Here is a 25,561-nt window from a genome sequence, read left to right as displayed (position 1 = left end):
TGTGAATAATAGATTTTAAAGCTAATTTACTTTTCTGCACATTCTTTCTGAATATTTAAAATGAGAGAAAATTTTGACTTTTATTCAGCATATTAAAATTTTACCATGACTCAACATTTTCATTTCCAAATAAGACTGTTATATATGATTAACTTGGAAAGGTAACACGATTTCATTTGTCTAAAAAAAGTTCATTCCATGTTTAATTTCCTTTATTATTTCCTTACTTTTCTATTGTACTATTGATTAAACAACTTGATAGTATTGATAAGGGTTTTATAAAATAGATAGAGAAAATACTTTTCTTCTATTTTTGGCTTTTATTGCTTCAAAAGAGCATATATTTCCCTCCATTATATCTTCCAAGATAAGATCATCATCAGTATATGAAAATTAAAACACTGGTTTATGCAACACAATGGAACAAAAGCATTAAAGTACAATAGAGTGTTAAAATTGAAGTCAACTGTCGAATTACAGCTTTCAAGCAAACTGAATAATGACTCAGATTATGTAATAGATTACGTATAAAAAATTTATTATTTTTATGTCTAAAATACTGTGGGTAAATATTCAAAAATAATTATACCGATTGCTATTTTTAATTATATATAATTAAAATATAAAAGACCGATTCTTCAAAAGAATTCTTCTAAATATCTCTAACTCAGTATTTAAAACATTTTATATAATGAATCAAATATTTACCATTTCGTAAGTATAACAGTAAATTAAATTTTAATTTTACAATTTAACAAAATAAAATTTTTTTAAAGAAATGTATTTAATTTAGAATATTCCTACATAATTTTAAAAAGTTGCGAGGAAGTCCCTATATAAACGTTCACCTGCTAGAATGTAAATATCATATTAACAAATGACAAATCATATTGGAAAATGATCAATTATAAATCCTATTATGATCAAATGATATCTCAATGACAATATATTGCCATATTTACCATTTAAAAAAATAAATAGAAGGCGTTTTTCTGTAAACCAGCTATATAATTCTATAATTCAAAATTCCTTCTGGAACAGATTTTAATCTGAAATGTTTACCACGGAATTAATTAAAAGAAAGTTCATTAATTATGTATCTCTCAAGCTATATATATATATATAATATATATATATATATATACACGTACGAAATCCATTTGAGTGGATTTTCGAATCACGAAGGGTCAATATCATTGGACAAAATGTCACACTCCTCACAGAAAAAATACCTAGTTTTGAATCCCTGCCTGAGGGTGACTCTTGTGAAAGTCTTCAGGCCAGATTCTTATTTTATTTTTGATTGTATTTTTATTCCTTTTTATTTTTACTAATATGGTTATATATATATTCCATTTTTCAAGATGACAAAAAAAAAGTTTTGAATCACAAAAGATTTTGAGAGGTTAAAAAAAAAAAAAAAAAAAAAAAACATCGCTTTTCTAAAAATTAACGATTGTGCAGTACAATAGGCACGTGTTCATTCCAAAACAGTTTAAACCAAATTTTCAAAAAAAAAAAAATAAATAAATAAATAAACAATGACTTAAAAATAATAATGTTTTCACATGATAACTTGAAATTTGTGAAAACAGATTTCAATTTTATATTTTAATTTTATGATATTAATTTTTAAAATGTTGATCTTGCCAATATATAAGAAATAGCAAATGGAATATTTATCTTTAAAAATTACACAACGAAACGGTTTTAAATTTAATTTTTTTATTTAATCTATGCCAACGCTTAATTGAGAGCAAAGTTGTAACTCAATAATTGTTTAGAAGTGCAATTTTAAGATAAGTAATTTTAATGATTTTTAAAAAGAAATTATGCTGTTTACATTCATCTGGTGTTTTAATTTCTATGCAGTATTAACAAATTAAATATATATTTTTTTATAATAATGAAGGAAAAATAAAAAAAAATATATATATTCCCCATTTGTTTTAAAACATTATTAGACAATTTAATATGTAGAACTGAATAATAAGGAATCTATTAAAGAATCTGAACAATAAGGAAATTATTAAAAAATATGAAATGAATCTTTCTGAGACAAAGGAATTAATGTCTTTTTTTATGATCGTAACAGCCTTGTATCTATTTCAAATTGTACATTTTGGAACCTAAATTAATTTGTATTAAACGTATTAAAAAGGCAAAATTTCCTTTCTTTTGAACAAATTTAGGGTAATTTGATAGGAATTGGCTTTAATTTAAATTATTTATGTCATACTGGAAAACAGTCTATTATATCTGTTATAGGATAATAGGAAAGAAGGCTTAAGCTAAAATGTTTCCTGTTATTGCTTACAATTTGGGTCATTTGAATTGATGATTTGAGATATAATTCGATTTATTGTTTGTACTCTCCTATATATAGAGAAATGTTTTGCTATAAATGGAAACAATTGTAAGGGGACATATATTTCGATTTCGTTTGAATTCTTCCATGCAAAATCTTTAAAATGCTAATACTTATACTTTGCGTATTGATAGGTGTAATTTTTATATCTTTTTTAAAATGTTCTCTATGGAGACATAAATATAGTAAGGTGCTGCCAGGGCGAAAGCCAAGCTTTTTTAATATTGTTGGAGATATTCTGGAGCTGATAGATTTTAGACATTTAGGCTCTAACGATGGAATACACCTCAGTAAGTATTGTAATTACTAAACTCAAAAAATGACAATTTTCGTTAACTAAGAGAATAAATTTATAGTTTAAATTAGATCAATCTGTACATAATATTTTGAATATTGCAATCTTATTTGGGATTGTTAATGTAAATATTATTTAAAAAATTTGAAATTTGAAAAAAAAATCTTCTGAGTTAAATTTTCTAACGAATTAATGTGAATGAAAGAAAAACTGCATGAAAAGTAATTAGTGAATTAAAAATTTATTATTTTTAATTTTATGACTGCGTAAATGTCTTTCCTATTAAATTCCTTCTAATTTTTGTGCACTGAAAGCAAAATATTGGTTTATTTCCTATAGTCTGAAGATTTGTCACCATATACTGTTGAGGGAAAAAAAGGAGTTACCCAACTTCATTTTGATGCAACATGAAAACTGAAAATATAATTTTAAAGCTACTAAAGTATACTAAAAGATGAGATGCCTCAAATATTCTCGGGGTATTGCCTACATAATAGAAACTACAGTGAAATATTCAACGGAAAAACCCTTTTTTAAGGTCATGAATATATTTGGCATGGAAAAATTTTTTAGAGCACAAATATGAAATACCTGTCATTGTAATCGTTTAATTTTTGCCAAAAATCTACCATGTTATTGATTAATATATCATACACGATATATTAACCAATAACTATGGTATAACCAAAATATACCCCAACATGGTATACTTTGGCAAACATACCAAGGTTACATCAACAGGTATTTGAATTTTCTGTTAAACCGTATTGGACCTCTTTCCTATTTATAGGACAGTTTAATTAAATAAAATGAAAGAATAAAATAATAAATAAAAAGAATAAAATAAAAGAAATAAAATCTATTTAAATATTTTTTAACTTATTACAAATATATTAAATGTAATTAACTAGTGGGGAAAATGGAATTTAAAAAGCAATTAATTCAAAGAAATTACTTTAAATTCATCTCTAAAATAATAATGTCAAAGTTTTAATTCCTTAAATAATAATAAAATTAGGATTTTTCTTAAACATATATAGATTTTAATTAATTATCAATGTTCTTCAAAACATTAAAAGTGCCCATGAAACAAATAAATATTACAAGCATTTGGCATGCGTTTTCCATCTGTCCTATAAATAAGACAACGATCCGATACCCATTTTCAAATCCCCCATACTTCTAAATAGCATTTTCTGGAGTCAGGGATCACTGCATCTCTTTGTCTTTTCATGCTAGGAGACAAGGATCAACAAAAAAATTGGAATGATCATTGGTATCAGTCTCCTTTTGTGTATCGTATAGCGCATATGCTTGTGAAATTTGTTTTTAGTGCTTTCTTGTCTTTCCATTAGTTCAGTTGCTGCTTTATTTTGTAGTTGCGAGTTTCTTGACCATTTTTGTTGTTGCAAAATGGCCAGGAAATTTCTAATAGCGTAGGAAGCTGTTGAATACATGAATTCTTTATCCGATTAAGAATTTGGTGATCTTAAAATGACAATTATTCCACCGGAAACAGATACGGTCAGTGACAAAAAAGCAATAGACGATTCTTGTACAAATTGTAACATAGATGAAGTATGTGGTGATTGTTAGATTCGAAACACTACTGAAACTATAAAAGTTTTGTCAAATATCTGTAAAAAATTAGGTTTGAGATAATAATAATGCAAAAAATTTCCTAAATGGAAAAAATGTGAATTAGAATTTTCGCTTTCACTATGTTTTTTTTTTTTTTTTTTCTTTTTTCTTTTCAAGATCAACATATTACAGAAATTTCAGAGTCTTCTTACATAAGGATTTGCTGATTGTGATGATGATGAGGCGATGGTGTATCAGTTCAGATGATTGCTTTTGCCTTTATGCAGATGATCTTTGAGGTGATGATGGGCCAATTCAGATGACTGCTTCCACTTTTGATGCTCCTAGAAGACCTTGGAAAGCAGAAGTCAATTCCTGTCCTATTTTGTCTTCATTTTAACACTGTGGTTCCTTGTGCTTGTGATTTTGCGTTGAGACAGCCAGTCGTTTCTGCTTAGAATGACTCAGACCAAGGTGTTTTTAGTACTTTATTAATTTCTCGAGTCATAGAGGTCAGCATAAGAAAAAACATAGGTAATTTTCATTAATAATAAAGTGCGAAAAAAGCAATAACTAAAATGTGTCCATTTTAGACTAGCATAAAATTCACCAATTTACTATTGTTTTCAACAATATATTGCTTCAAATAACATTTTAGGTTTGAATAGAAAATTAATTTGCTAAATCAATACTGTTAAAGTTATTGAATTTAAAAAATTTATAATATTATTTAACTGAATTAAAATTTTTTCTATAGGATTTGTTGATTTACTGAAAAGCCGAAATGAGATGTATCAGAAGAAACATTTGTTCTGTATATGGGTGTTATACCTGCCTTTCGTATTTCTTGTCAAAGCTGATGCTGTAAAGGTCTGTAGTACTTATGTTTTTGTTATGATATGAAAATTATTATTTTATTTTCAATTAAATTTTATAAAATAAAACAAAAATAGAATCATAACGAATATTTTTGAATAATTTAATATCAAAGGATTCAACAATGTTAAAGAATAAATTTAGTTCTCTAATTATACATCAAATTGCTCAACTATTTATTACCTTATTGGAAACTATTTTACTTTATCCAAATCATAAATAAATATTAGAAAAAAGGATTATACAAGAATTCAGTCATTCGCTCATTCAGTCAAATGAGTAAATAAGCATACTGTAATAAGAAACAAAATAAATATTATATTGTAAGACTCTGAAAACTTGCACAAGAAAACAATTCTTCAAGTAATTCACCATATCAGTTATTATTATTCTAGTAACACTTTCTCACTTCCAACATTTGTTTACAAATATACGATTGTTTAAAAGGTAAATTGACATTATCATTCCTGGATCAAATTTTTTTCTGAACATACTGCACATTTAGTATAATATATTACTTATGATATGCTGGTTAAACGCTAGAAGTACTTTGAAAAATTGAAAAAATAATAAAAAAAATAAGATATAATGCATAGATCTTCTAGTTTATACCTTTATCAAATGATTTGTTTAAAATATTACTAATAACGTGAAATATACATTACCGAGTTCCTGAATTAAAAGGATGTATTTATATTCATTTTTTTAATTAAATTTATTCAATTTATTGATAAAAAAATTGTCAGTTTAAAAAAAAAATTATGAACTATTTTAATAAAGTAAAATATTTTTTGAATGAACTGACTGCTTATTCTGGAGTTCAGAAGCTGTGAACCATATAGAGTAATTATTATTTCAGATTGGAAAGAAATAAGTGCATTAGAGCTTAATTTCTAAAATTAGAGTTTTCTTTTAAAAGAATCTTTTAAATATATATAATTTTGTTTAATATTGTTTAAATATTGTTCATTTTTGCAAAATAACATTAGATTTTCATTAAAAGATAATATAAAAATGAATGCATGAATTCAGTGCAGAAGCAAAATTCAATCTCTTTTCTGAAGATAACTTTTTCCGAAATTAAAATACCTAATAAAAAAGAGTATTCGATATTTTCGCTAGTTACGGTATTTACGCACATTTTTCATAATTTAACGAAAATATCAACTAATATTATTGTCTCTAAGATACCATTGACCCTTTCATTAGATGCTTAGACCAACCCGGCGCGCAAATTCAATCCTGGCAAGCTAGTTTCTGTTTGAAACAAGGGATGAAGCCTGTAAAACGAGTTATCGCCAAAAATGTTCTCGGTTTACATTCTGCATCCCTCGTTTGAAACAGAAACTGGTATAAGATTTGTCGGAACAATTGGCCGAAACCGTAGTGAAAAGATTATATTTTATTTCACTTAATATTTGGTGTTCTGCACTCATGTACATAAATTAAGGAAAATGCAAGTTCAGGAAAAGAAAGAGTCAGATTACAAAAAAAAAAAAAAAAAAAAAAAAACTATTTACAAAAATTAATATTATATGGTTGGATGGTATGATGGTTAATACATAGTATATCTCCCAGATGATACAATACAATCCGTACTACGCCTAGGCATGCTGAGTATCAAATTATCGATCTGATCTTGGGGAATATTACACCATTCATTAAGCAATTCTCTCCGAAGTTCCGGTAAACATTTAGGAGGTGGTTGACGGGCTGCAACTCGTCGCCCAAGCATGTCTCACACATGCTCTACTGAATTCAAGTCCGGTGAGAATGCTAGCTAGTCCATTCGTGTGATATCCTCCTATCGAAGGCATTCGTTTACGATGTTTGCATGGTGAAGACGAGAGAGGCGTTGCCATCTATAAATATGAATTCTGCGCCCATGGCGCCCCAAAACAAACATACAAGTTGTTCCAGAATGACGTCCCGTTAGATTTCGCCTGTCGTGGTTACAATTTGAGCATGCAGGTCTGTTCTGGAACCCAGAATAATTCCTCCTCAAACGAGCAATCCTGCACCACCGTAACGGTATCGTTCAATGATGTTCTCTTGGTAGTAACGGGTAACTGGCGCTCTTTATATGAAAGTTCGGTGAGAATCGGACTGCAAGCTAAACCTGGACTCGTCTGAAAACATCATATAATCCCACTGTTGCAGTGTCCACAATGCATGCTCTCTACTCCAGGCTAAGAGCAGGCGACTGTGAGGTGCAGTAAGTGAAACACATCTGACAGGCCTACGAGCATATAGACCAATCTGCCCTAAGCGTCTGTACGTGGTCTGTTCTGAAGCTGTCGTACCAGTGGCTGAAGAGAGCTGACGTAACAAGTCTGATGCTGTGCTCCGTCTGTTTCTTTTGGTAGTAACTGCCAAATACCGGTCCTCATTCGGCGTATTAACTCGGAAGCGACCTTTGCTGTAACGTATACTTAAATTACCATCATCTTGGAATCGTTGCCAAAGCCTGCAGATGACACTCTGGGCGATTCCAACTTCCTCGGATACTTCCAGCTGGGTACGCCCACATTCTAGACGGCCGATATTCTACCACGTAAGAAATCGTGCAAATGTGTCCTTTGTGTCATAACTATGCGGTTATTGCACTGAAAGGCTTATAAAGCGCTTGCGAATAATTTTACTTCTATGCCTGTATTCCTTATACATCACTCTCTTATGCTCTCGTCATTGTGAAGTACTATCGGTGTCATCCGGTGGCTACCTGCAATTTGCGTATGATTTTTAAAGATGTGTGTAGTCATTTTACGGATGATATATGTATTTTAGAGTTCGATTTCCGCGTTTCTCTGAAATATCCGCAATTTATAGACATGAGTGTAAATAGATTCTGTTTGTATTGTTAAAATCCTGTAATTTTGCTTTCCAGCACAAATAGCGTCATTATAAGAAAGACCGTCGTACGATCAGCCCTGTAAGTGCTGATCAGGTGTCGCGTCAATGATCGCATAGCTTGCCGAAAAATTTGTTGACTATTTGGCGACGAAATGGATAATGCTGGAAACTTCGAGTATTTTCACAATCCGTCCAATAAGAACTAAGATATGCCCAGATACTCCTGACTGCCCCAGAAGGATCTCGCTCCGCCTCCAGGGAACTATAAATGGTCGGCAGTCTCAAGCTGCAAGGGGGAGTTCAACCGTTGGAAAAACCGTAGAGTGAAGCTTCGAGGATCACACTCTCCTGCTGGTTTCTGTCTGATTGCTTTGTGTGCTGTGATCGATTACTACTTGTGGACTACTGTCTGCTGCAGAGTGCTGCTATGTGCTGCCCTGTGTTCGTCTCAGCTGTAAATATTTGTCGTCTGTGTCTTCGTGTAAATAAACGTCGTCGTTGTTTTCTACAGAAGCCTGGTGATTGTATTCTCACACCATACACCCACTATCAAAGCAAACTCGGCGGTGAAAACCTTAACAGTATTCTGAGTTATTATGGTCCTCTTGTAACATTATTAAACAATTTTTATTTCTTTGCATTCACACTGGCAAAATCCTCGTAAAATTCAATTATATTTTATGGAATTCTGTCATAAATTGTAAATATTTTCTTTGCAATATATTATACTTGTAGTAGCTATATTTTAAAATTCAAATTTCTTCGTTAAATCTTAAACATTTCAAAATGCATTACCATATTATTTATTTGACACCTTTTATTGTGTGCATTTGATACTACTGGTCTCTTTTTTACTGGAGTTTCCTTCTCCTGAAAAGCCGCTTAATGCTCTAAAACCAAAGATTAAGCTGTTTCTTCTGAATATTGAATGAATAAATTAAGTTAATATTAATGAAGAAATGATTACTAATGATATAAGGATCAGGATGTTGTGATACGACAGATAAATTTTATAGCAATAACAGGAATCTGTAAAAAAGGTTTATTTCAATCACAAATAAACTTTGTTAGAAAAGATAGTTCCTTAAATGAATGGTGATAAAATATTCATTTTTAATCTGCAGGAAGCACTGAGGGGAAATAAGATGAAAGAAAAGAGCTGGCTTTATACATTCATGAGACCTTTATTTGGTTATGGTTTGGCTACGAGGTATGTGTTTTATATATATTATATATTTTTATATTATTTTAATTTTAAAACATCATATTGCATCTTTAATTTAAATTAGAAAAATTTACTTAGATTTTAAACTGTATTTTATTCAGTTCTCATAGTTCTCTTCATTTTCCATGCCTTTATCAAGTATATACCAACACTTTCAAAATAAGATGTTCATGTTTAAAATAATTTTATGTTAATAGCGTAACTCTTTGCATAAATATATTTATGAATCCAGCATTTTTAATTATTTTGGAAAGAATGGCACCCATTATATTTGAAAACCTTATTAAAATCTTAAAACGCACCAAACAAATAATGGTTTATAAGTAGTTTAATAAAATACTTATTTATTGATATGAATCACAATTTGATCTATATTTATTGTAAGAAATACAATAATTAATAAGAAAAAAGTTGCAATTATATAACATAATTGTTCTTTTTCCAGTCCACATGTTATATGGAAGCCACGGCGTAAGCTGCTGAACTGTTGTTTTCATCCTGATATTTTGAGAGGATTCCTACCGACATTTAATGAACATGCTCAAGAACTCGTTAAGTTTTTTAGTAAATCCGAAAATGAATTTATTGAAATATCTCATACGGTAGCACTTTGTGCTTTGGATATAATTTGTGGTAAGTAAACAGAAACCTTTTTTTATATAGAAATCATATTCATAACGAGCTGGTTTGCAAGGAATATTGATCATGTTACTTTCAATTAAATTTCTTATGCATAACTTAGTAATTATGATTCTCTTGATAAAAAAAAATTTGTGCGTAGAATGTATTTTATTTTTTTTATATCGTATTTTATATTGTCAGTCATCAATCAATGATGTGGCGCTTAACTTGTTAAAATATAAGTCATAGAGGATTCAAAATCCTGGAATGTTCATAGTGAAGCTCATACACCTGCTTTTTCAAACATTCGCAAAGAAGGAAATTATGATATATCATATCTTTTACTGTCAGTCATCAGACAATGATGTAGCATTTAATGTATTAAAATATAAGTCATAGACTGTTCAAAATCTAGAATGTTGCTGGGGAATCTCTTACACCTGCCTTTTCAAACAATCGCAGATAAAGAAACCCTATGTTTGGGAAGTCATTCAGCATAAAGGATCTACTTGCATAGTAACTATAATCCTGCAGTTAGAATTGAAATTACCCCTAGAGGAATTAAGAAGAAACCCATATAAATTAAATATTCTACGACGCATTATTGAAAGATGAATGGGATTTTATGTCTTGTCTGGTATGTTTCATGACAAAATAGAGATGGAAATCATGGAAACATTAACGAATATTTTTTTGACTACATTGTAATCACTTATGAACAAAAACTTTATTTTAGTACGCAATCGATGAGGTACTACACATTTTTTGTTTGAATTATCCATAGACTATAGATATAATATTATTTCACTTTCCTATGATTGTAATATAATTGTAAAAAGTATTGTTAATTCAAAAATTGAGAACTATTTTTCTGGTGAACATTCCATTACATTAACCCTCTTGTGAACCTTGCAACCTTTATAATTTCATACCGCAATTTGCGCTTTTTTTATGTATGTCATGAGTTATAAAAATATTCAATATTAAACTGTATTTAGCATTTTTTACAAAAACATGATCATCTATTTTACTCATATTTTAAATCCAAATAAAAAAATAATTTGATTTAAGTTACAGATTAAGATTAAAAAATGTTTTCAAGAATGTACATTACTTTCGGAAATTCACATAATTACTTTCATTAGTATGTATATATATATATATATATATCAGTTATTTCATATAATAATTATATTGTGAATAGCATATCAGCCAGTTAACAACTATGCTACATGAGCATATGCTTTTGTTTCCTGGTTATGTACTGCGAACCACAAGGTCCCAGGATTTAACCTCGCTCATCACAATTCGCCAAATTGGTGACCTCGAATGATGAACCTTAACCTTCGTACAGATGTTGTGGCGCCATCTACCCGCAACTGAAGTCGTCAGACTCATTTGACGCAGCAACCCAAAAGTCGTCAGACGCACTTGACACAGCAATAGCAACCACAAACACTCGCCATAACGCTTGACGCTACTCAAATGGGTACAGGCGCATTAGAATCACAGCTTATTCATTACCACTCAACTGCCATATCGTTCAACTCACTGGAGGGAGAGTCTGTGGTGAAAACTTATAAACCCGTTAACAGCTACGCTACCAGAGCAATTGATTTTGTATCGTGGTCATGTTACTGGGCTGTAAACCACAAGGTCCCAGGTTCTATCCTAGCTCAATTTAATTCGCCACATTCCATAATCCACATAATAAATCTTGATCCATAATGCATAAATTCCTTCTTTCATTTTAGAAACTGTTTTCGATGTAAAGCTTAAAACTCTAGGAAATAATGAATCAAAATATGCTAAATCCGTTAAAAGGTAAGTGAAATGCATTGAAAAAAATTTCTTAATGATATTACAATGATTTCACTCTTATATTGATTGATCTAATATCTGTTTATATTCATCTTTTCTATTGTATCTAACTTTTATAGTCACTTTTTTGAAAAAAAAATTTATAATCAGTATAATAATAATTTTTATAATAAATTGAAAAAATGAAAAAAATATATTTCACTGTATTGCAATTGAACTATATAAAGAAATAATATTGATAATGTAGAGTCAGATAATGTTTTTCTAGAAGATTCTTTCATTATATTGTTATGGAAGCTAATGTAAGCCTTTTATTTTCTACAAAGGACGAGTTCTTCTGAATAGAATGAAAAGCCTGATAAAAAGCTTTAAAAATGAAAAAAAAAAAGTGAAATTTCAGGTTTTTGTTGTTGTTAATGTAGCCCCCTCCCCAAGAAAAGTAAAACACCTATAGACTACCTTAAAATGAAAAGCCTGATTGAAATATAATTGATATATTTAAAAAATATTTTTGCTAAATTTATGCCTTCAATAAAAAATTAACAGGTTTCAATAATCCAAATCTATTTTCATTATTTTATTTTCAAATTTTACGTTTCCTGAAAACACTTTCTGCATCGGTTAAAACTGTTTCTGGCTAGAAAAAAAAAAGAATTAAAAGCCTTTTTAGTCATTAATGAGCACAAAAAATCTACATTAACATATTTTCTCTATTTTATTAGATTGTTATAATGTTTATTTTATTTTATTAACGATAATTATTACTGCTTTAGTAACACAAAGCATAACTTTTAGGTTGTAATTTTTAATGATGAATTTATTTCCAAATTAAATAAATGAATATTGCAATTCGTTTATTTTAATTATGTAATAATTAAATTTGGAGAAATATATATATTTTTGAAGGAATTTTTTTTTCTACCTATTATTTTCTAAGCTAATTTAAGCCCTTTATTTTCTACAAAGGATGAGTGAAATTCTTTTGAACAGAATATATTCATTTTGGCTGTGGCCAGAAGTCATATTTTGGAATACACCATTCAGCAAAGAAGCCAAAGTTCACCTTAAATTCATGAGAGAATTCACAGAAAAGGTATCAAAGGAATTAAAATTATTTCGGCAATTTCAGTATATTTTTGTAAACATTTTACTGTTCACTTCCCTATTTCGTTAGCTTAGTTAAAAGAATTTTCTGATGTTAATAGGAATATTCTTAACTTTAAGAATTATTAATCATATACAGTTTTAAATTAAACCTGGTTCTATAAAAACGAATCCACTCATGAGAAAAATTTTTCAACACTCCTTTAATGTATTACCAATCACCTCATTGAATAATAATACATTAAATTAATGTATGTATATTGAAGAAGTATTTATTATTTGGAAAGGCGAATGAAGAACCAGTACGAAGAATTACAAGAACCAGTACTCAGAATTACCAGAACCAGTACTCAGAATTACCAGAACCAGTACTCAGAATTACCAGAACCAGTACTCAGAATTACCAGAACCAGTACTCAGAACCACCAGAACCAGTACTCAGAATCAGTTGAATTACTAAAAATAATATCTTAAATCTTATACCAATCTTTGAGATAAAATAATCCTCGTCATTTTCTCTTAAGCAGTAATTCATAAACCAAAAATATACAAGAATATGAAGGAATTCGAACTTTTTTTTAAAAATAGCATATTTCAGTACATGTTTGAAATGTTACATATAATATTAAGATAGATAAATAATTGTTCTTACTGGTCATGCTGTGTTAAACCAATTAACACAGCATACTGCCCATTAATGTATAATATTGTGGGATATTATATTATTCAATATTTAACAATATAGTACGATATTGCGAATATTATTTAATTAATTAGCATACAATATTATACGATATATGTATGCTACTGGAAAATGGGATATATAAGTTTCTTGACAGAGTCAAGACATCGTATCTATAACTGGTTTTTAGGTACATGAATATCATTTTCCATTAATATCATTTACTATGTAAATTCCATTAATTTTGACCAAAGACTAATGAGGAGACTTTCACTTCCAATCGTATGATACAGTATTTCTTTGCTAATTTATGCCAATATTTGTGACTGAGAAGAGAGTTCTGTAGTGATGTTTGATCTATAGTCATCCACTGGAGTATGATTACTATTTTTTAAATAATTAAACTATTTGCTTCTTTTGAATATACAAATGTTCCTAAATCTCACACTTCTACTGTATTAAATTTAAGAATACCATTTCGAAAAAATAATATATTACAAAGAAAAAGTTGCTTACTTTGATTTTCACAGAATATTACATATATTTCATAGAATCTTTTCATAGCGAATTTAAAAATTTCTTGATATATTGATGTCTTAAGAAAATAAGTCTTCAAATAAACATAAAAAATGTAGTAAATACAGATGAATTAAATCTGAAGTACCCGACATAACTGTGCATTATAGACATAACGATATTTTCTATCAAAATGTATGGATATATGGTTAAAATTACTACATTCTGTTTAAATTAAAATGAAAGATTCTTTTAACTAAAATTAAATTACAATTAAATATTTTTAACTAAAATTAAATTTAATTAGTTATGATTAAATCAGGTTTTCTTATTGTCATTTCTTTAAATCATTCCTGATGTAAAAATTAAATATTTATAAATCTGTCTACTGGTTAGCACACTGTAGACATCTACACAACTTTTAAATCAAATAAATCGTAGACGATAATCAATAACGATATATATCATAATATATACATATATTGTTTAGGTATAAATTTAATTATTAATTTTTAAGAGTGTATAATTATGAAGAAACTGAATCAATATGTTTGATATTTCTAAAGGTAATTCGTGAGAAGAAAGAACGCTATTTATCTCTTGGACCTGAAACTGACAAAGGAAAGCGCCAAGCATTATTAGACGTACTTCTGCATTTGCACTTAGTTGACCATGAATTAACAGAAGAAGACGTCAAACATGAAGTAGACACATTTGCTTTAGGGGTAAAGATTTTTAAAAATCTATTGTACAAATGAAAGTGCAATATACTTTTCCCGAATGGAAAAATACCAACCTTCCTTTTGGAAACATTCTTTAAGAAATATGGCTAAACTCTATCACTTTTGAAAGGCACCAAACACTTGTATTTCACTCATTCTATGATGCATCATTCAGAATTTGTCGAAATGAATCAAAAATTTGTTAAATTTATCTATCAATTCTTACAGGTCCCGAGTGCTCCTAAGGAAAAAAATCGATGGCAGGTACCAGTAAAAGCTATATATCACTTTTAAATTTCCTTTATCTTTAGAGAAATGTAATTAAAAGAACATTTGTGTTGCTTTCCTTGTTTGTGTATTCGTCCATTTATATTTCTTGAATAGGAACGATTCTTTTAGAGTTCTTAAGGAATTCCCGATCATGCATTTGCTATTAGTTAAGGGAGGTCCCCATTTTTATATCAATTGCTTAAAATATATCTCTGGCTGTCACTTCAGTTTTTAAACCGGGTGAGAAATTTTTATATCTGAAATAGAAATTACGGCTCTCCAGGATTCTGAGGTTCCTCGACTCGAATGATATTAGGAATGAGTGAGTTAAACCTAAATTATCCAAACTTTAGAGAAACTTTTCCAGAGAACTAATCTGGTTGTTGTATAAGAATGATAGCACTCGAAGTTACGATCGTGAAAGTGCCATTTGTTTTCATTCAGTATAAGATCAAATATGGCAGTGCATGTTTCAATAGGCACCTGGATGAACTGAACTTGTAAAAAGAGTCAGTATTATTTTTCTTGTTGGAAGTTGTTAAACGGCTAAAATTAACCGAATACTCTCCACACAAGACGGAGAAAATGCTGCAATATAGTGAGAAAGGGAATATGAAGATGTCCCTTTGCCATGCAACAGGATGCATAGAAAAGGGATATTGAGAAATTTATCAAAACTTTTTAGTGAATATAAATGTTTGTTCTGCTAGACTAAAATACATTATAAAGACAAATGAATATGTAAAAACTTCCAACATCATTATTCCACCCATAATTTGATTTATTTACTGTTCGAAAATAAAATATGTCTATTTCTTGAATTGCCTTTAATTTAGTACTTGCAAGCATTTTCTATGTAAAATCCTAAAATAGTTTAGTATATCTTCATTTAGATCTTAGGAAAATTTCAACATGGGAAGAATTAATGAAGTTTTGTTGACGATGTCGTTCAATTTTATATGAACATCTGAAAACACAATAGCGATTTGAGGCTTAACAGCATTTATTGTCGTAAATCTTTTTTCTTTTTCATTTTTTTATTCGAATTTTTATTTATACATTTCATGTTTTGCACCATCATAGAAATTCAATAAAAAATTACTTGGTTTGAAGAGTATATATTCCTGCCATTGAAAAATATGTATTTGTAATTGGATTCACTAATACTGGCATTCCGGAAAACCAAAAGTGAGTTTCCAATATGGCTAAAAAAGAAGTTTTCGGATTAAAAAAAATGAGTGCATTGTTTATTGTTTCTATTTGGTGTGAAAGACCGTCCAAAAAATAACAACATTGCATTTATGGATTATGAAACAAGAATAAAATGTCAACGAGCTCTTTTTGCTTTCTTTTTTTGCCAGAAAGGTAGCGATAAAGAACTCTAAACGAAACTTACCGTTTTCTATAATTCCAATTTTAAAAAGACATTATTTCAAACAAAATGGCTTCCGTCACAACATATTATGCTGCAATAAATAATGCGGAACATCCAAAATACTTGTCAGTGCAATTCTTTAAACTTTCGTACAATTCCTTTTTTTTACATTTTTTTTTTTCGATTTTTTACGCGACACAGTTTTAAGCCTTCAGTGTCTTATGAAGCTGTTTGGGACCCGTTTTTATTTCCATTTATAAGCTCCATATGTCTGTTCCAAAAGACAACTATGAGTGTTTGAAAATCCTTACTTAAATCCTTTTTGATAAAAATTTATAGAAAGGATCGATATATAGCAATAGAGATAGTAGGATTAGATTTAAATTGGAGAATTAGGAAAGTACCAGAACTGCTGTTGTATGAATAATTCTATCAACATATTTTTTGCATGATATAAAATATATTGCTAAAAAGTGAATTTTATTTTTATTTTAAAATTGTTATAATGCGACAATTGTCACTGGGATATTGTTTAAATCCTAATATAGACATTTAGCTCCTTGTAATTTTTTTAAAAAAAATTCACGACAGAAAAGAATTAGACTTTTTAAAATTTTTAATAAAGAATTGACTTTTTTAAAATAAATTTAGAATTAAGACTTTTAAATAAATAAATATATGCAACTATTCAAAATACATATGTAATTTTTGTAAAAAAATAAAAAGGCATGCATCCTAGGGTAATCAATACTTTGTAAAATTTAAGGTTGTTGGACAAAAATGTGTCTGCACAGATTATACGAGCTTTAGGTTTAATGAAGAAGAAAATATCGTTAAGGGACAAATCTAGCAGGTATTATAGATAGATTTTCATTTCTTAATCCATAAATGAATTTTGAGGATAAAAAGTGAAAATAATTGGGATATAACTGAAAATTCTATGCGATTTCAGTATACCGATTATATGCTAAAGAAACTGTCGTATAATATTAATCTTCAGGCATTTATAATGTACCTTTTCTTTTTTTATTGAATAATATCTCTTATTTACTTTTTACGTTTAGGGCCATGATACAGCGGCAGTTACTGTTTCCTGGGCACTCTACCTGATTGGTCTTTACCCTGATATCCAAGCAAAAGTTGACGAAGAACTCGATAGGATTTTTGGCGAAAATATTGATAAAGATATTACTGAAAATGATTTGAATGATCTTTATTATCTGGATTGTGTCATAAAGGTTGGGCATATTTTAAGATTTATTTTAAAAAAGAAATTATGAAAGTGGCATTTCATATACCATTAATAATCTTTAAATGTGCTCCAAGAATATTATGCGTAAATGAATGTATAAGAAAATTCTAATGCTTAAATGTCTGGGTAAAATTCGGATCCGAATTTTGTTATAGTGATTATGAAAAGAGCAGAAAATTTATTAAAAGCTACATACTAAAAATGATACAAAAAATATTCATATTGTTACGGAATTTCCGGAGTTCGTTTGGATAGTGGGAGTTATATGGTGTGGAGAACACTCAATCAGCAGGCGGCAGTAGAAAATGAAACAACGACGTTTATTTACACGAAGACACACAGGACAACATAAAGACGACAACTATATACAGCACACAATTATCTTCAGCCGATACGTGCAGACAACAGATTCTAATGCAGACCGTAGCGCACAACTTAATTCAGCACTCACTTGACTCCAGAGATTAGCTGCTCCGCTAATCTCTGGAAGGCCAGTTCTTGCTGTCGATTCCGACTATTCTTCTACTCTTCTGGTCCTCGACTCGATTCACCGTCGGTTCACAACTACGACGACTCCACTGGTCCACGACCACTCTTCCACGACCTTCGCTTCCGACTACTGAGTTCACCACTCGACTCACCACTGGTTCACACTACTCTGCTCTGCCGCTTCCGACTTCTTCTCAATTCACCGTCCCAGTTCACGACGACTGCCCGGAAGCTGCGGCTGCTTACTTTTATAGACCATCAGGAGGCGGGGCTAGACGCCTCTCAACCAATCAGGAACGTCGAGGCGTATCTCCGTTCCTACTCGACGGATCGGGAAAATTCTCGATGTTTCGGGTATAATCTATTTTGGCACCAAAGTCGCCAAATTGTCCCCAAGTTTGTCGCCAAGATCTGGGACCGCCTATGGAACCAGCTATGCTGGGAAGCCGCATCACAGGTTCGTAACAATATCATTACAGGTGTTGAGAGACGCTAATGTTATATATATTTATTTTCTTAACGATACGCAGACGTTATAAGACAAAAAAGTAGTTAATAAAATAATAACAGTAACAAGTGTGATGCCACTCAAATTAAAATTTGTCGTGCTGAAATGTTTGCTTAATTGCTTAATAGTAATTCTAATAAGAAATACTAAGTGCTATAATGAGTAAAATAACTAATTCTAATAAGACGCGCACACACTACACACACACACACACACACACACACACACACACACACACACATACACATAAATATAAATTCATGGATAATTTTAGGCCTCTTACATCAGTTCATAGTGCTTTCAATGATTTAGATATCAATGAATTGCATCAATTGAAAGAATATTCCTTATTGAATATGATATTTATTAATTTTACTAATTCTTTAATATGTTAGTAAATTATCTATATCTTTTTTTAAAGGAGACACTTAGATTGTATCCTGCTGTACCAATGTTCGGAAGACACGTCGAAGAAGATACCACCATTTGTAAGGATTCCTTTTATTCAGTACATATCAGAAAATTGCATGTTAATATTCCATGGCTTAGAAAAGTTTAGTATTAATTGAAACAATAAATAATAGAAATATAAGAATATAATATTTTCAAACATTAGGAATATAACTTTTATTCTATAAAGAATTATATATTTGAACACAATTATTCTCTTACATCATTTGTGGCCTTTATCTCTATTTTTCTTAACTTTCATATTGATAAAAATTCTATATGAACATTTTTCGTTTTTTTATTGTTGTTGAATCAGTATTAAATAATTTACTGAAGTATTATATATTTTACTGAAGAAATTCTCTTTTGTTTAACTCGAAGTGCAGAGAATAATTTTGTGAAGTCCTTGGGACAGACTAGCACAATCTATCCGCTTTTCTTTTAAATTAAAAATTTATACAAAAAAATAGTTGAATAAAGACGTGAATGAATGCAAAGGATGGGGACATTAAAAACATTAATGATGAAAAGTCACATAAATATGTAAAGTGAGGCTAATTTAGTAAGTAAAAAGATGCCATTTGTAACAAGTTTAAATATTCGGTTTTGAAGAAAAGCTCTAGATAGGGAAAAGGCCCATTTTGAGAAAGTAATTGGTAGTTCATTTTGAAATAAAATCCTATATGTGTAACGAGGGTATTCTAAATTATTGAAACTGATGGACTGACTAACGGATGAAGATTCAAGCAGAACATTTATTTTAGGGTTATTTAACTTCCTTCATTAACTCTATGAACTCCGCAAATACGAGAATTTCAGTGCTTTAAAATGCTCTGCCATTTTTCATGGGAAAAAACAGAATTTTTTTTTTTTTTTTTTTTTTTGAAACTTGAGAATTATTGCCTGGGAGACTATACTGCCTGAAGAGAACCAGGTGGATCATGTGTGAGTGAAGTTGCTATTTGTCAGAGCATATAAACCCACTAACCGTTTTTGCTTCCGACTTCTCTATGTATATTTGGAGTCCATTATTGATGTTGTCTTCATTTTCAAAGGATATTTGATTTAGATTTAGATGTTTGTATGAGAATGTTGACAAATCAATAGCTTTTCCTTCATTCCATTCCATTTGGCTTGATGAATATGTTAGTTGGTAGAATGGGAAGTTTAAGTTTGCAGAATGCAGTGCTGCAAGCTTTTCTATTAAATTGTATGCACAAAAGGAGGATGCCTCATATCACTTGCAGAGATGTTGTGGAGATAATCCTACAGGCTCTTGAGCTTTCAAATTGGAAGTGATGACGTATTGGTGAAAATTTTGTTCCGCTACATAATTTTGGTTCCAAATAAAAGCGACTGTCTCATGTGCTAACTGTCGTTCGAATGCTGTTTTATGGATAATTCTAAGATGTTTCAAGCATATTTGTCAAGACTTTCCAGCAATATTTAAAAAGGTATTGCTGCATTCACTGGTTCAGGGGTGGTCGGCTGTACACAAGAAGAAGAATATTTATAAAGGTTTGGAAAAGAATTGCATGGGTTTTATAAATTGAGCTGTTAGGTAAATGTTTCGATAAGTTTTTTCATTTATATAATCCATTATTTTACAAATTATTACTAAAATACTATATAATCAGTTAGTTTTCAGTCCGTTTAATATTTAATGATGCCCAGAGAATAAAGGCTTTGAAGATAAAACAACCAGAACAAATAATATAAAATATTATCTGATGCCAACGATTTGTTTAGCTATTTTCAATTATATATTGAAAATTCGATTAAGAGAATCCACAGCTCATTTACTAGTTTTCTAATATAATATCATTTATGGGTTGTTTATTTATTATTATTTAAGACGAATACATTGCTTGTCGTTTTAGTACTTTATTTTGAAATGCAATTTTTGGATATCAATTTATAGTTGTATCATTCTATAAATAAAAGCAATAATAACATAACTCACGTGTTATAGTTTTTTAATTCATAATATCCGCCTGCATATTATTATTCTAGATACTTTTTTATTCCAATTCATAGTAGAAAACCGTAGTAACTGGTTTCATATTATTATATTTTTTATATGCTTGTAAATTCTATACATGCTTATTTCTTTTTTATCTTCTGTAAATATTTTGTTGTTAAATTAAATTCCCATAACATGTCCATCAAATCGATCAGTGATCAGAATATAGGGATCTGTTACTACAGATACGGAGGTATGAGACGTGGTTCTATTTTATATCATCTATAAAGTAAAATCTTGAAGCATGCCTCTTTTCGTTTTTCAATGATTAAGAAATTCAGAATAATTTTCTTCTCTTGTAAAATCATACTTATAGTTTGTTTCAGAAGGGAAGTCTTACGTATGATTGAACTATCTTAATTATATATTTAATTACTTATTTAATTATTTTTTTTATTTGACAGGGTTTCTTTCTCAGATAAGTTTGAGGAGCAAATGGAAATTCGTTATGGTATAAAAATAATATTTTAATTTTATACTTAGATTCTTTATCTTACACTCAACATTCAACCGTCACAAAAACAACTGTTGGTTTAAAGTATTAAATTTATATAGAAAAACTTAGTTTGATTCAATTTCTATCTATTTTTCCTCAAATTTCTCGACTAAGAGGAAATTTATCTGTGCAACTTTTGTATTATTTCATTACCAAATGAATGACCTGCACTAAATTAGTTTTAAACTTTTTTGTATTTGTATAAACACTCTGTAAATCAAGATTTTAAGCTAAGAAAAAATGTATCAGTTGATATTTCCAAGATTGATTCATTAATTAATGTTTAGAAACTCCCGAAAAAATATAAGAAAAGCAGAAATAATACATCATCCTTATAGAAAAAACAAATATTATATATTTGTGTAATGGCTTCATATCCTGGTGTTTTATTAGCATATAAAAACCATTTCGGGACAAATAAACAAGAACAATTTAACAAAGTTAAGCTAAAGAATTCATTAAGGTAATTACATTAACTTTCAGGTGGATATACCATACCCAAAGGAGCGTCATGCTTTGTCTTAAGTTACTTTTTACACAGAGACGAAGATGTATTTCCCGATCCAGAAAAATTTGATCCAGATCGTTTTTCACCAGAAAATTTAATAAAAATACCTGAATTTGCATATGTTCCTTTTTCTGCTGGTCCAAGAAATTGCATTGGTAAGAAATACTGGACTTATATGAAGATACATTTTTCTAAATTTAGTTTTCCATAGAAAGCATAAATATATGAAAAAGAATTTTTAAAATTTAATAAATTATTTTGAGTATATTAAATATGAATTTTGAGTACACTAAATATGAGTATATTTTAGTATATTAAATATTTTGAGTGCAGGTTATTGAAACTAACTGTTATGAAAATTAAACTTATAGAGCTTAAAAAGTATGCTAATAAAAGTATACTAATGTAGGGTCACGTATTTGATTTGTAATAAAGTTTTAAAAGGAGCATTTTAGGTAAAGCTATTTTCTCTAGTTTTAAGAGAATAATATTACTGATATTGCTCAAGCGTTATTACTTTAAGAGAATAATATAGTTGATATTCTTCAGGCGTTATTACCTTAATTTTGAAAACCATATTTCCCAATATCCCAACAATTTTATTTTCTAAGGAGATATTTCAGAGATTCTTAGGGGGAGTTTTCAAATTTTCTTGTATCTAAATAATGGTATTTAAACATTCTGATGACTATATAAATAAATAAAAAATTATTTTGCTAGTTAGTTGTAAATAATCCTTTATTGCAATACCTTCAGTGAATTTCAGACTCAAAAGAATATTTGAAAGGAAAAGACGATTTTTTGAAACGTCCCCCAACGTAAAGTATTCTTGAATGAATTCAGTTACAACTTCAAGAGAAATTTTGAATCGATGAAATAGGAATGTTAACAGGTATTACAGAACTCAGTTGGAATTTCCATCATGCTTGATTTAATTTAATGTGAAAATGCAAAAGTTTAACAAATTAAAAATAACGAATATTTGTAGAAAGAAAGTTTATATTTACTTAATAAGAAATATAAAACTTTTATATTTATGTATCTACTTACATCTATTTAAAATCTATGCATCTTTCATAAATAGGTTATTGATTTTTGTTTAAAAATAGTCGAGTGATACTCTTTAATTAATATATAATATTTTCAAAGTAAGAAGCGTTGTCAGATTTCTAAGTAATTGAATGTCTTAAACCGTAACTGCTGACATGAATTTCCTCACGTTTCCAGGGACATGGAGTCAAAAAAACGCCATTGTTCTTTTCTTTTTTTTTGTCTTTTGTAAACAGCATTGAAATTTATTTTGGAAACACAATATATACTGGAAATCATGTAATTACTAACAATATTAAAAAAAATATTAATATTAAAAATGTTAAATGTTATAATATTAAATGCTGGAAAAATGTTATAAGAAAGCATAAACAATCATTTAATGAGTATTTACTTCATTTAGATTTTTCGAAATTGCACAAACGTCAATAATTGTTAAAATTTAACAAACAAAAATGAAGAAAAAAAATATTATTTGAAGAATATTTCTTTATTCTTATTGCATTATTCAAATATAAAAGCAGCAATGTAAAACAGTAGACTTATATAGCCGCCTAGTTCCACTTTATCCAAATCACGCAAATATGACTTCTCTTGATCTCTATATTTCTCTTGCTGTAAATTTAAGATATGTATATTCTACAATCATAAGCAACATGTCGGCCAAGAAAATGTAGTGCCAGATTTTATCTTCAGTCAAATATAGCCACTGAAAATTCAAACGAATTCTGAGCAGCTTCAAAAAAATATTATGCTGAGGCTTCCGGGAATGGGAACTGACTAATGGCTTCTTGGATCACTTGAAACTATTTTTTCCTTACCCATAGAAATAATTTTCCATGTCAACCATGTAGTCTTCCTCTTCTTCTGAATCTATGTCCGAATTTTCTTCACTTTCTTGTTCATTTTTTTCTTCATGATCACTTATAATCGTTGATGCATCGCTAATTTCAGAATCATCATCTAATATTTCGCATTTTTCAACCCTTTTCATTACAGTTTTATTAAAATCTGGATTGAATGGCCGTATGTTTTTTCCTGGAAGGTGTTAGTTGAGTATTGTTCATTTATTTTTAAATAACAATATTTCGTTTTAGACAATACAAAATGCATTTCAATGCGAAATACGTAGAAATTAACTGCAGCGTTACACATTTTTTCAATCAGGGTTTCAGAAATGTAGAGTCAATGACTACAAAAATAACAGCAAACACTTTGAAAAAGAATAATTCGGTTATACTTGTTCATACTTAGACTTTTGCCAATATACTGTTAAAATAACAACTTGGAGATACTCAGGAGATTATTGTATTCAATGACAACAAGCCACGTGATAATCAGAGCTAATTAACAACGAGGTGTCATTTTTATTCCCGTGTAAAGCTACGGGTAAAAGACATCTGTGGAAGGGTTTTGATTTATATAAATTAAAAACTGCCAATACTGTTATGATATAAGAAGCATTACTATGTGTTTATTATTGTCCAATAGTAATTTTTCGCAGGAAACGATATATGTTTCAAGTGAAATATGCAATTTAATGTGAATATAATGTTCTTTTTTATATTTTTTAGGATACAGATTAGCAATGATGGAAATTAAGATACTTCTTGCAACTATCTTGAAAAATTTTACCATTGAATCATTAGAAGAAAGGCATAAAGTTTTACCAGTAATGCAAGTTGCGTTACATCCCTCATCACCAGTTTATGTTAAATTTAGACCACGATCCAAGAAAGTGATTTGAAAGTAATGTTGCTGCTTTTTTGTATTAAATATGTGTTACATTAAATAAAAATTGCTTTATACAATACCTAGCTATTTTATGAATGGATATTTTTAGTTTCTACAAATAAAGAAGAATGTGCGTCTGCGCGTGAGGAATACAGAATAGAATATTCGTAGAATAGTCGGACAACAATAAAATGATACAGAACATCTGTAATGTTTGCTTTATTTAATTATTCTATGTAAAGTGCATTTTAAAAAGGGCCAGAAAAATTATTAATACAAGTTAGGCTGATTTAACTTCTGAACTTTTATCAAAAAGTATGATTGAAAATGATATACAAATAGATATTACTTATCTTTATTAAAATAAAAATAATTAATTAAATAATAAATACATGAATGTTTGTATATGTGTTCTCATTTTGAAAATATATATCTCGGTTAATATCATGTACAATTCTATAATTTTAAGAAAGGCACAAAAGAATTTCACTTAAATGAATAATTTTAATTTTTAATGTTTTTGCATGGAGTAACTATAATTTTACTTGACACTAGAACTACCTATGTTAAACATATACCAAGTTTTACCGCATACGTGTCAAACTGACAGATGTTTGATCATCAGGGTTTTCATTGGAGCATTTGCCTTGATTTACTCACGAGGAATTTCAAGATTTTTTTCAGTACATGCAAACGTTATATTCTGATGTACTGTATTACATGAAAGTAAGATGGGTTAGTG

The 25,561-nt window shown here is 29.2% G+C and overlaps 1 protein-coding gene across 1 annotated transcript; it reads left to right on the top strand.

The window, feature by feature from the left end:
• Nucleotides 1-9,764: 9,764 nt before the first annotated feature.
• On the top strand, nt 9,765-24,832 carry LOC129980667 (cytochrome P450 4V2-like; the record flags this gene model as incomplete). The annotated part of the gene is made up of 8 exons (XM_056091047.1): nt 9,765-9,831; nt 11,574-11,643; nt 12,607-12,733; nt 14,509-14,667; nt 17,374-17,547; nt 18,980-19,046; nt 22,011-22,190; nt 24,660-24,832. Coding segments are annotated over 8 exons (1,017 nt in total), but the record flags the coding sequence as incomplete, so codon positions are not given.
• Between the last annotated feature and the right edge of the window lie 729 nt (nt 24,833-25,561).

Source organism: Argiope bruennichi, chromosome 8, assembly GCF_947563725.1.
Source record: "Argiope bruennichi chromosome 8, qqArgBrue1.1, whole genome shotgun sequence".
Taxonomy (NCBI): domain Eukaryota; kingdom Metazoa; phylum Arthropoda; class Arachnida; order Araneae; family Araneidae; genus Argiope; species Argiope bruennichi.
This window is presented reverse-complemented; position numbering and strand designations above follow the sequence as displayed.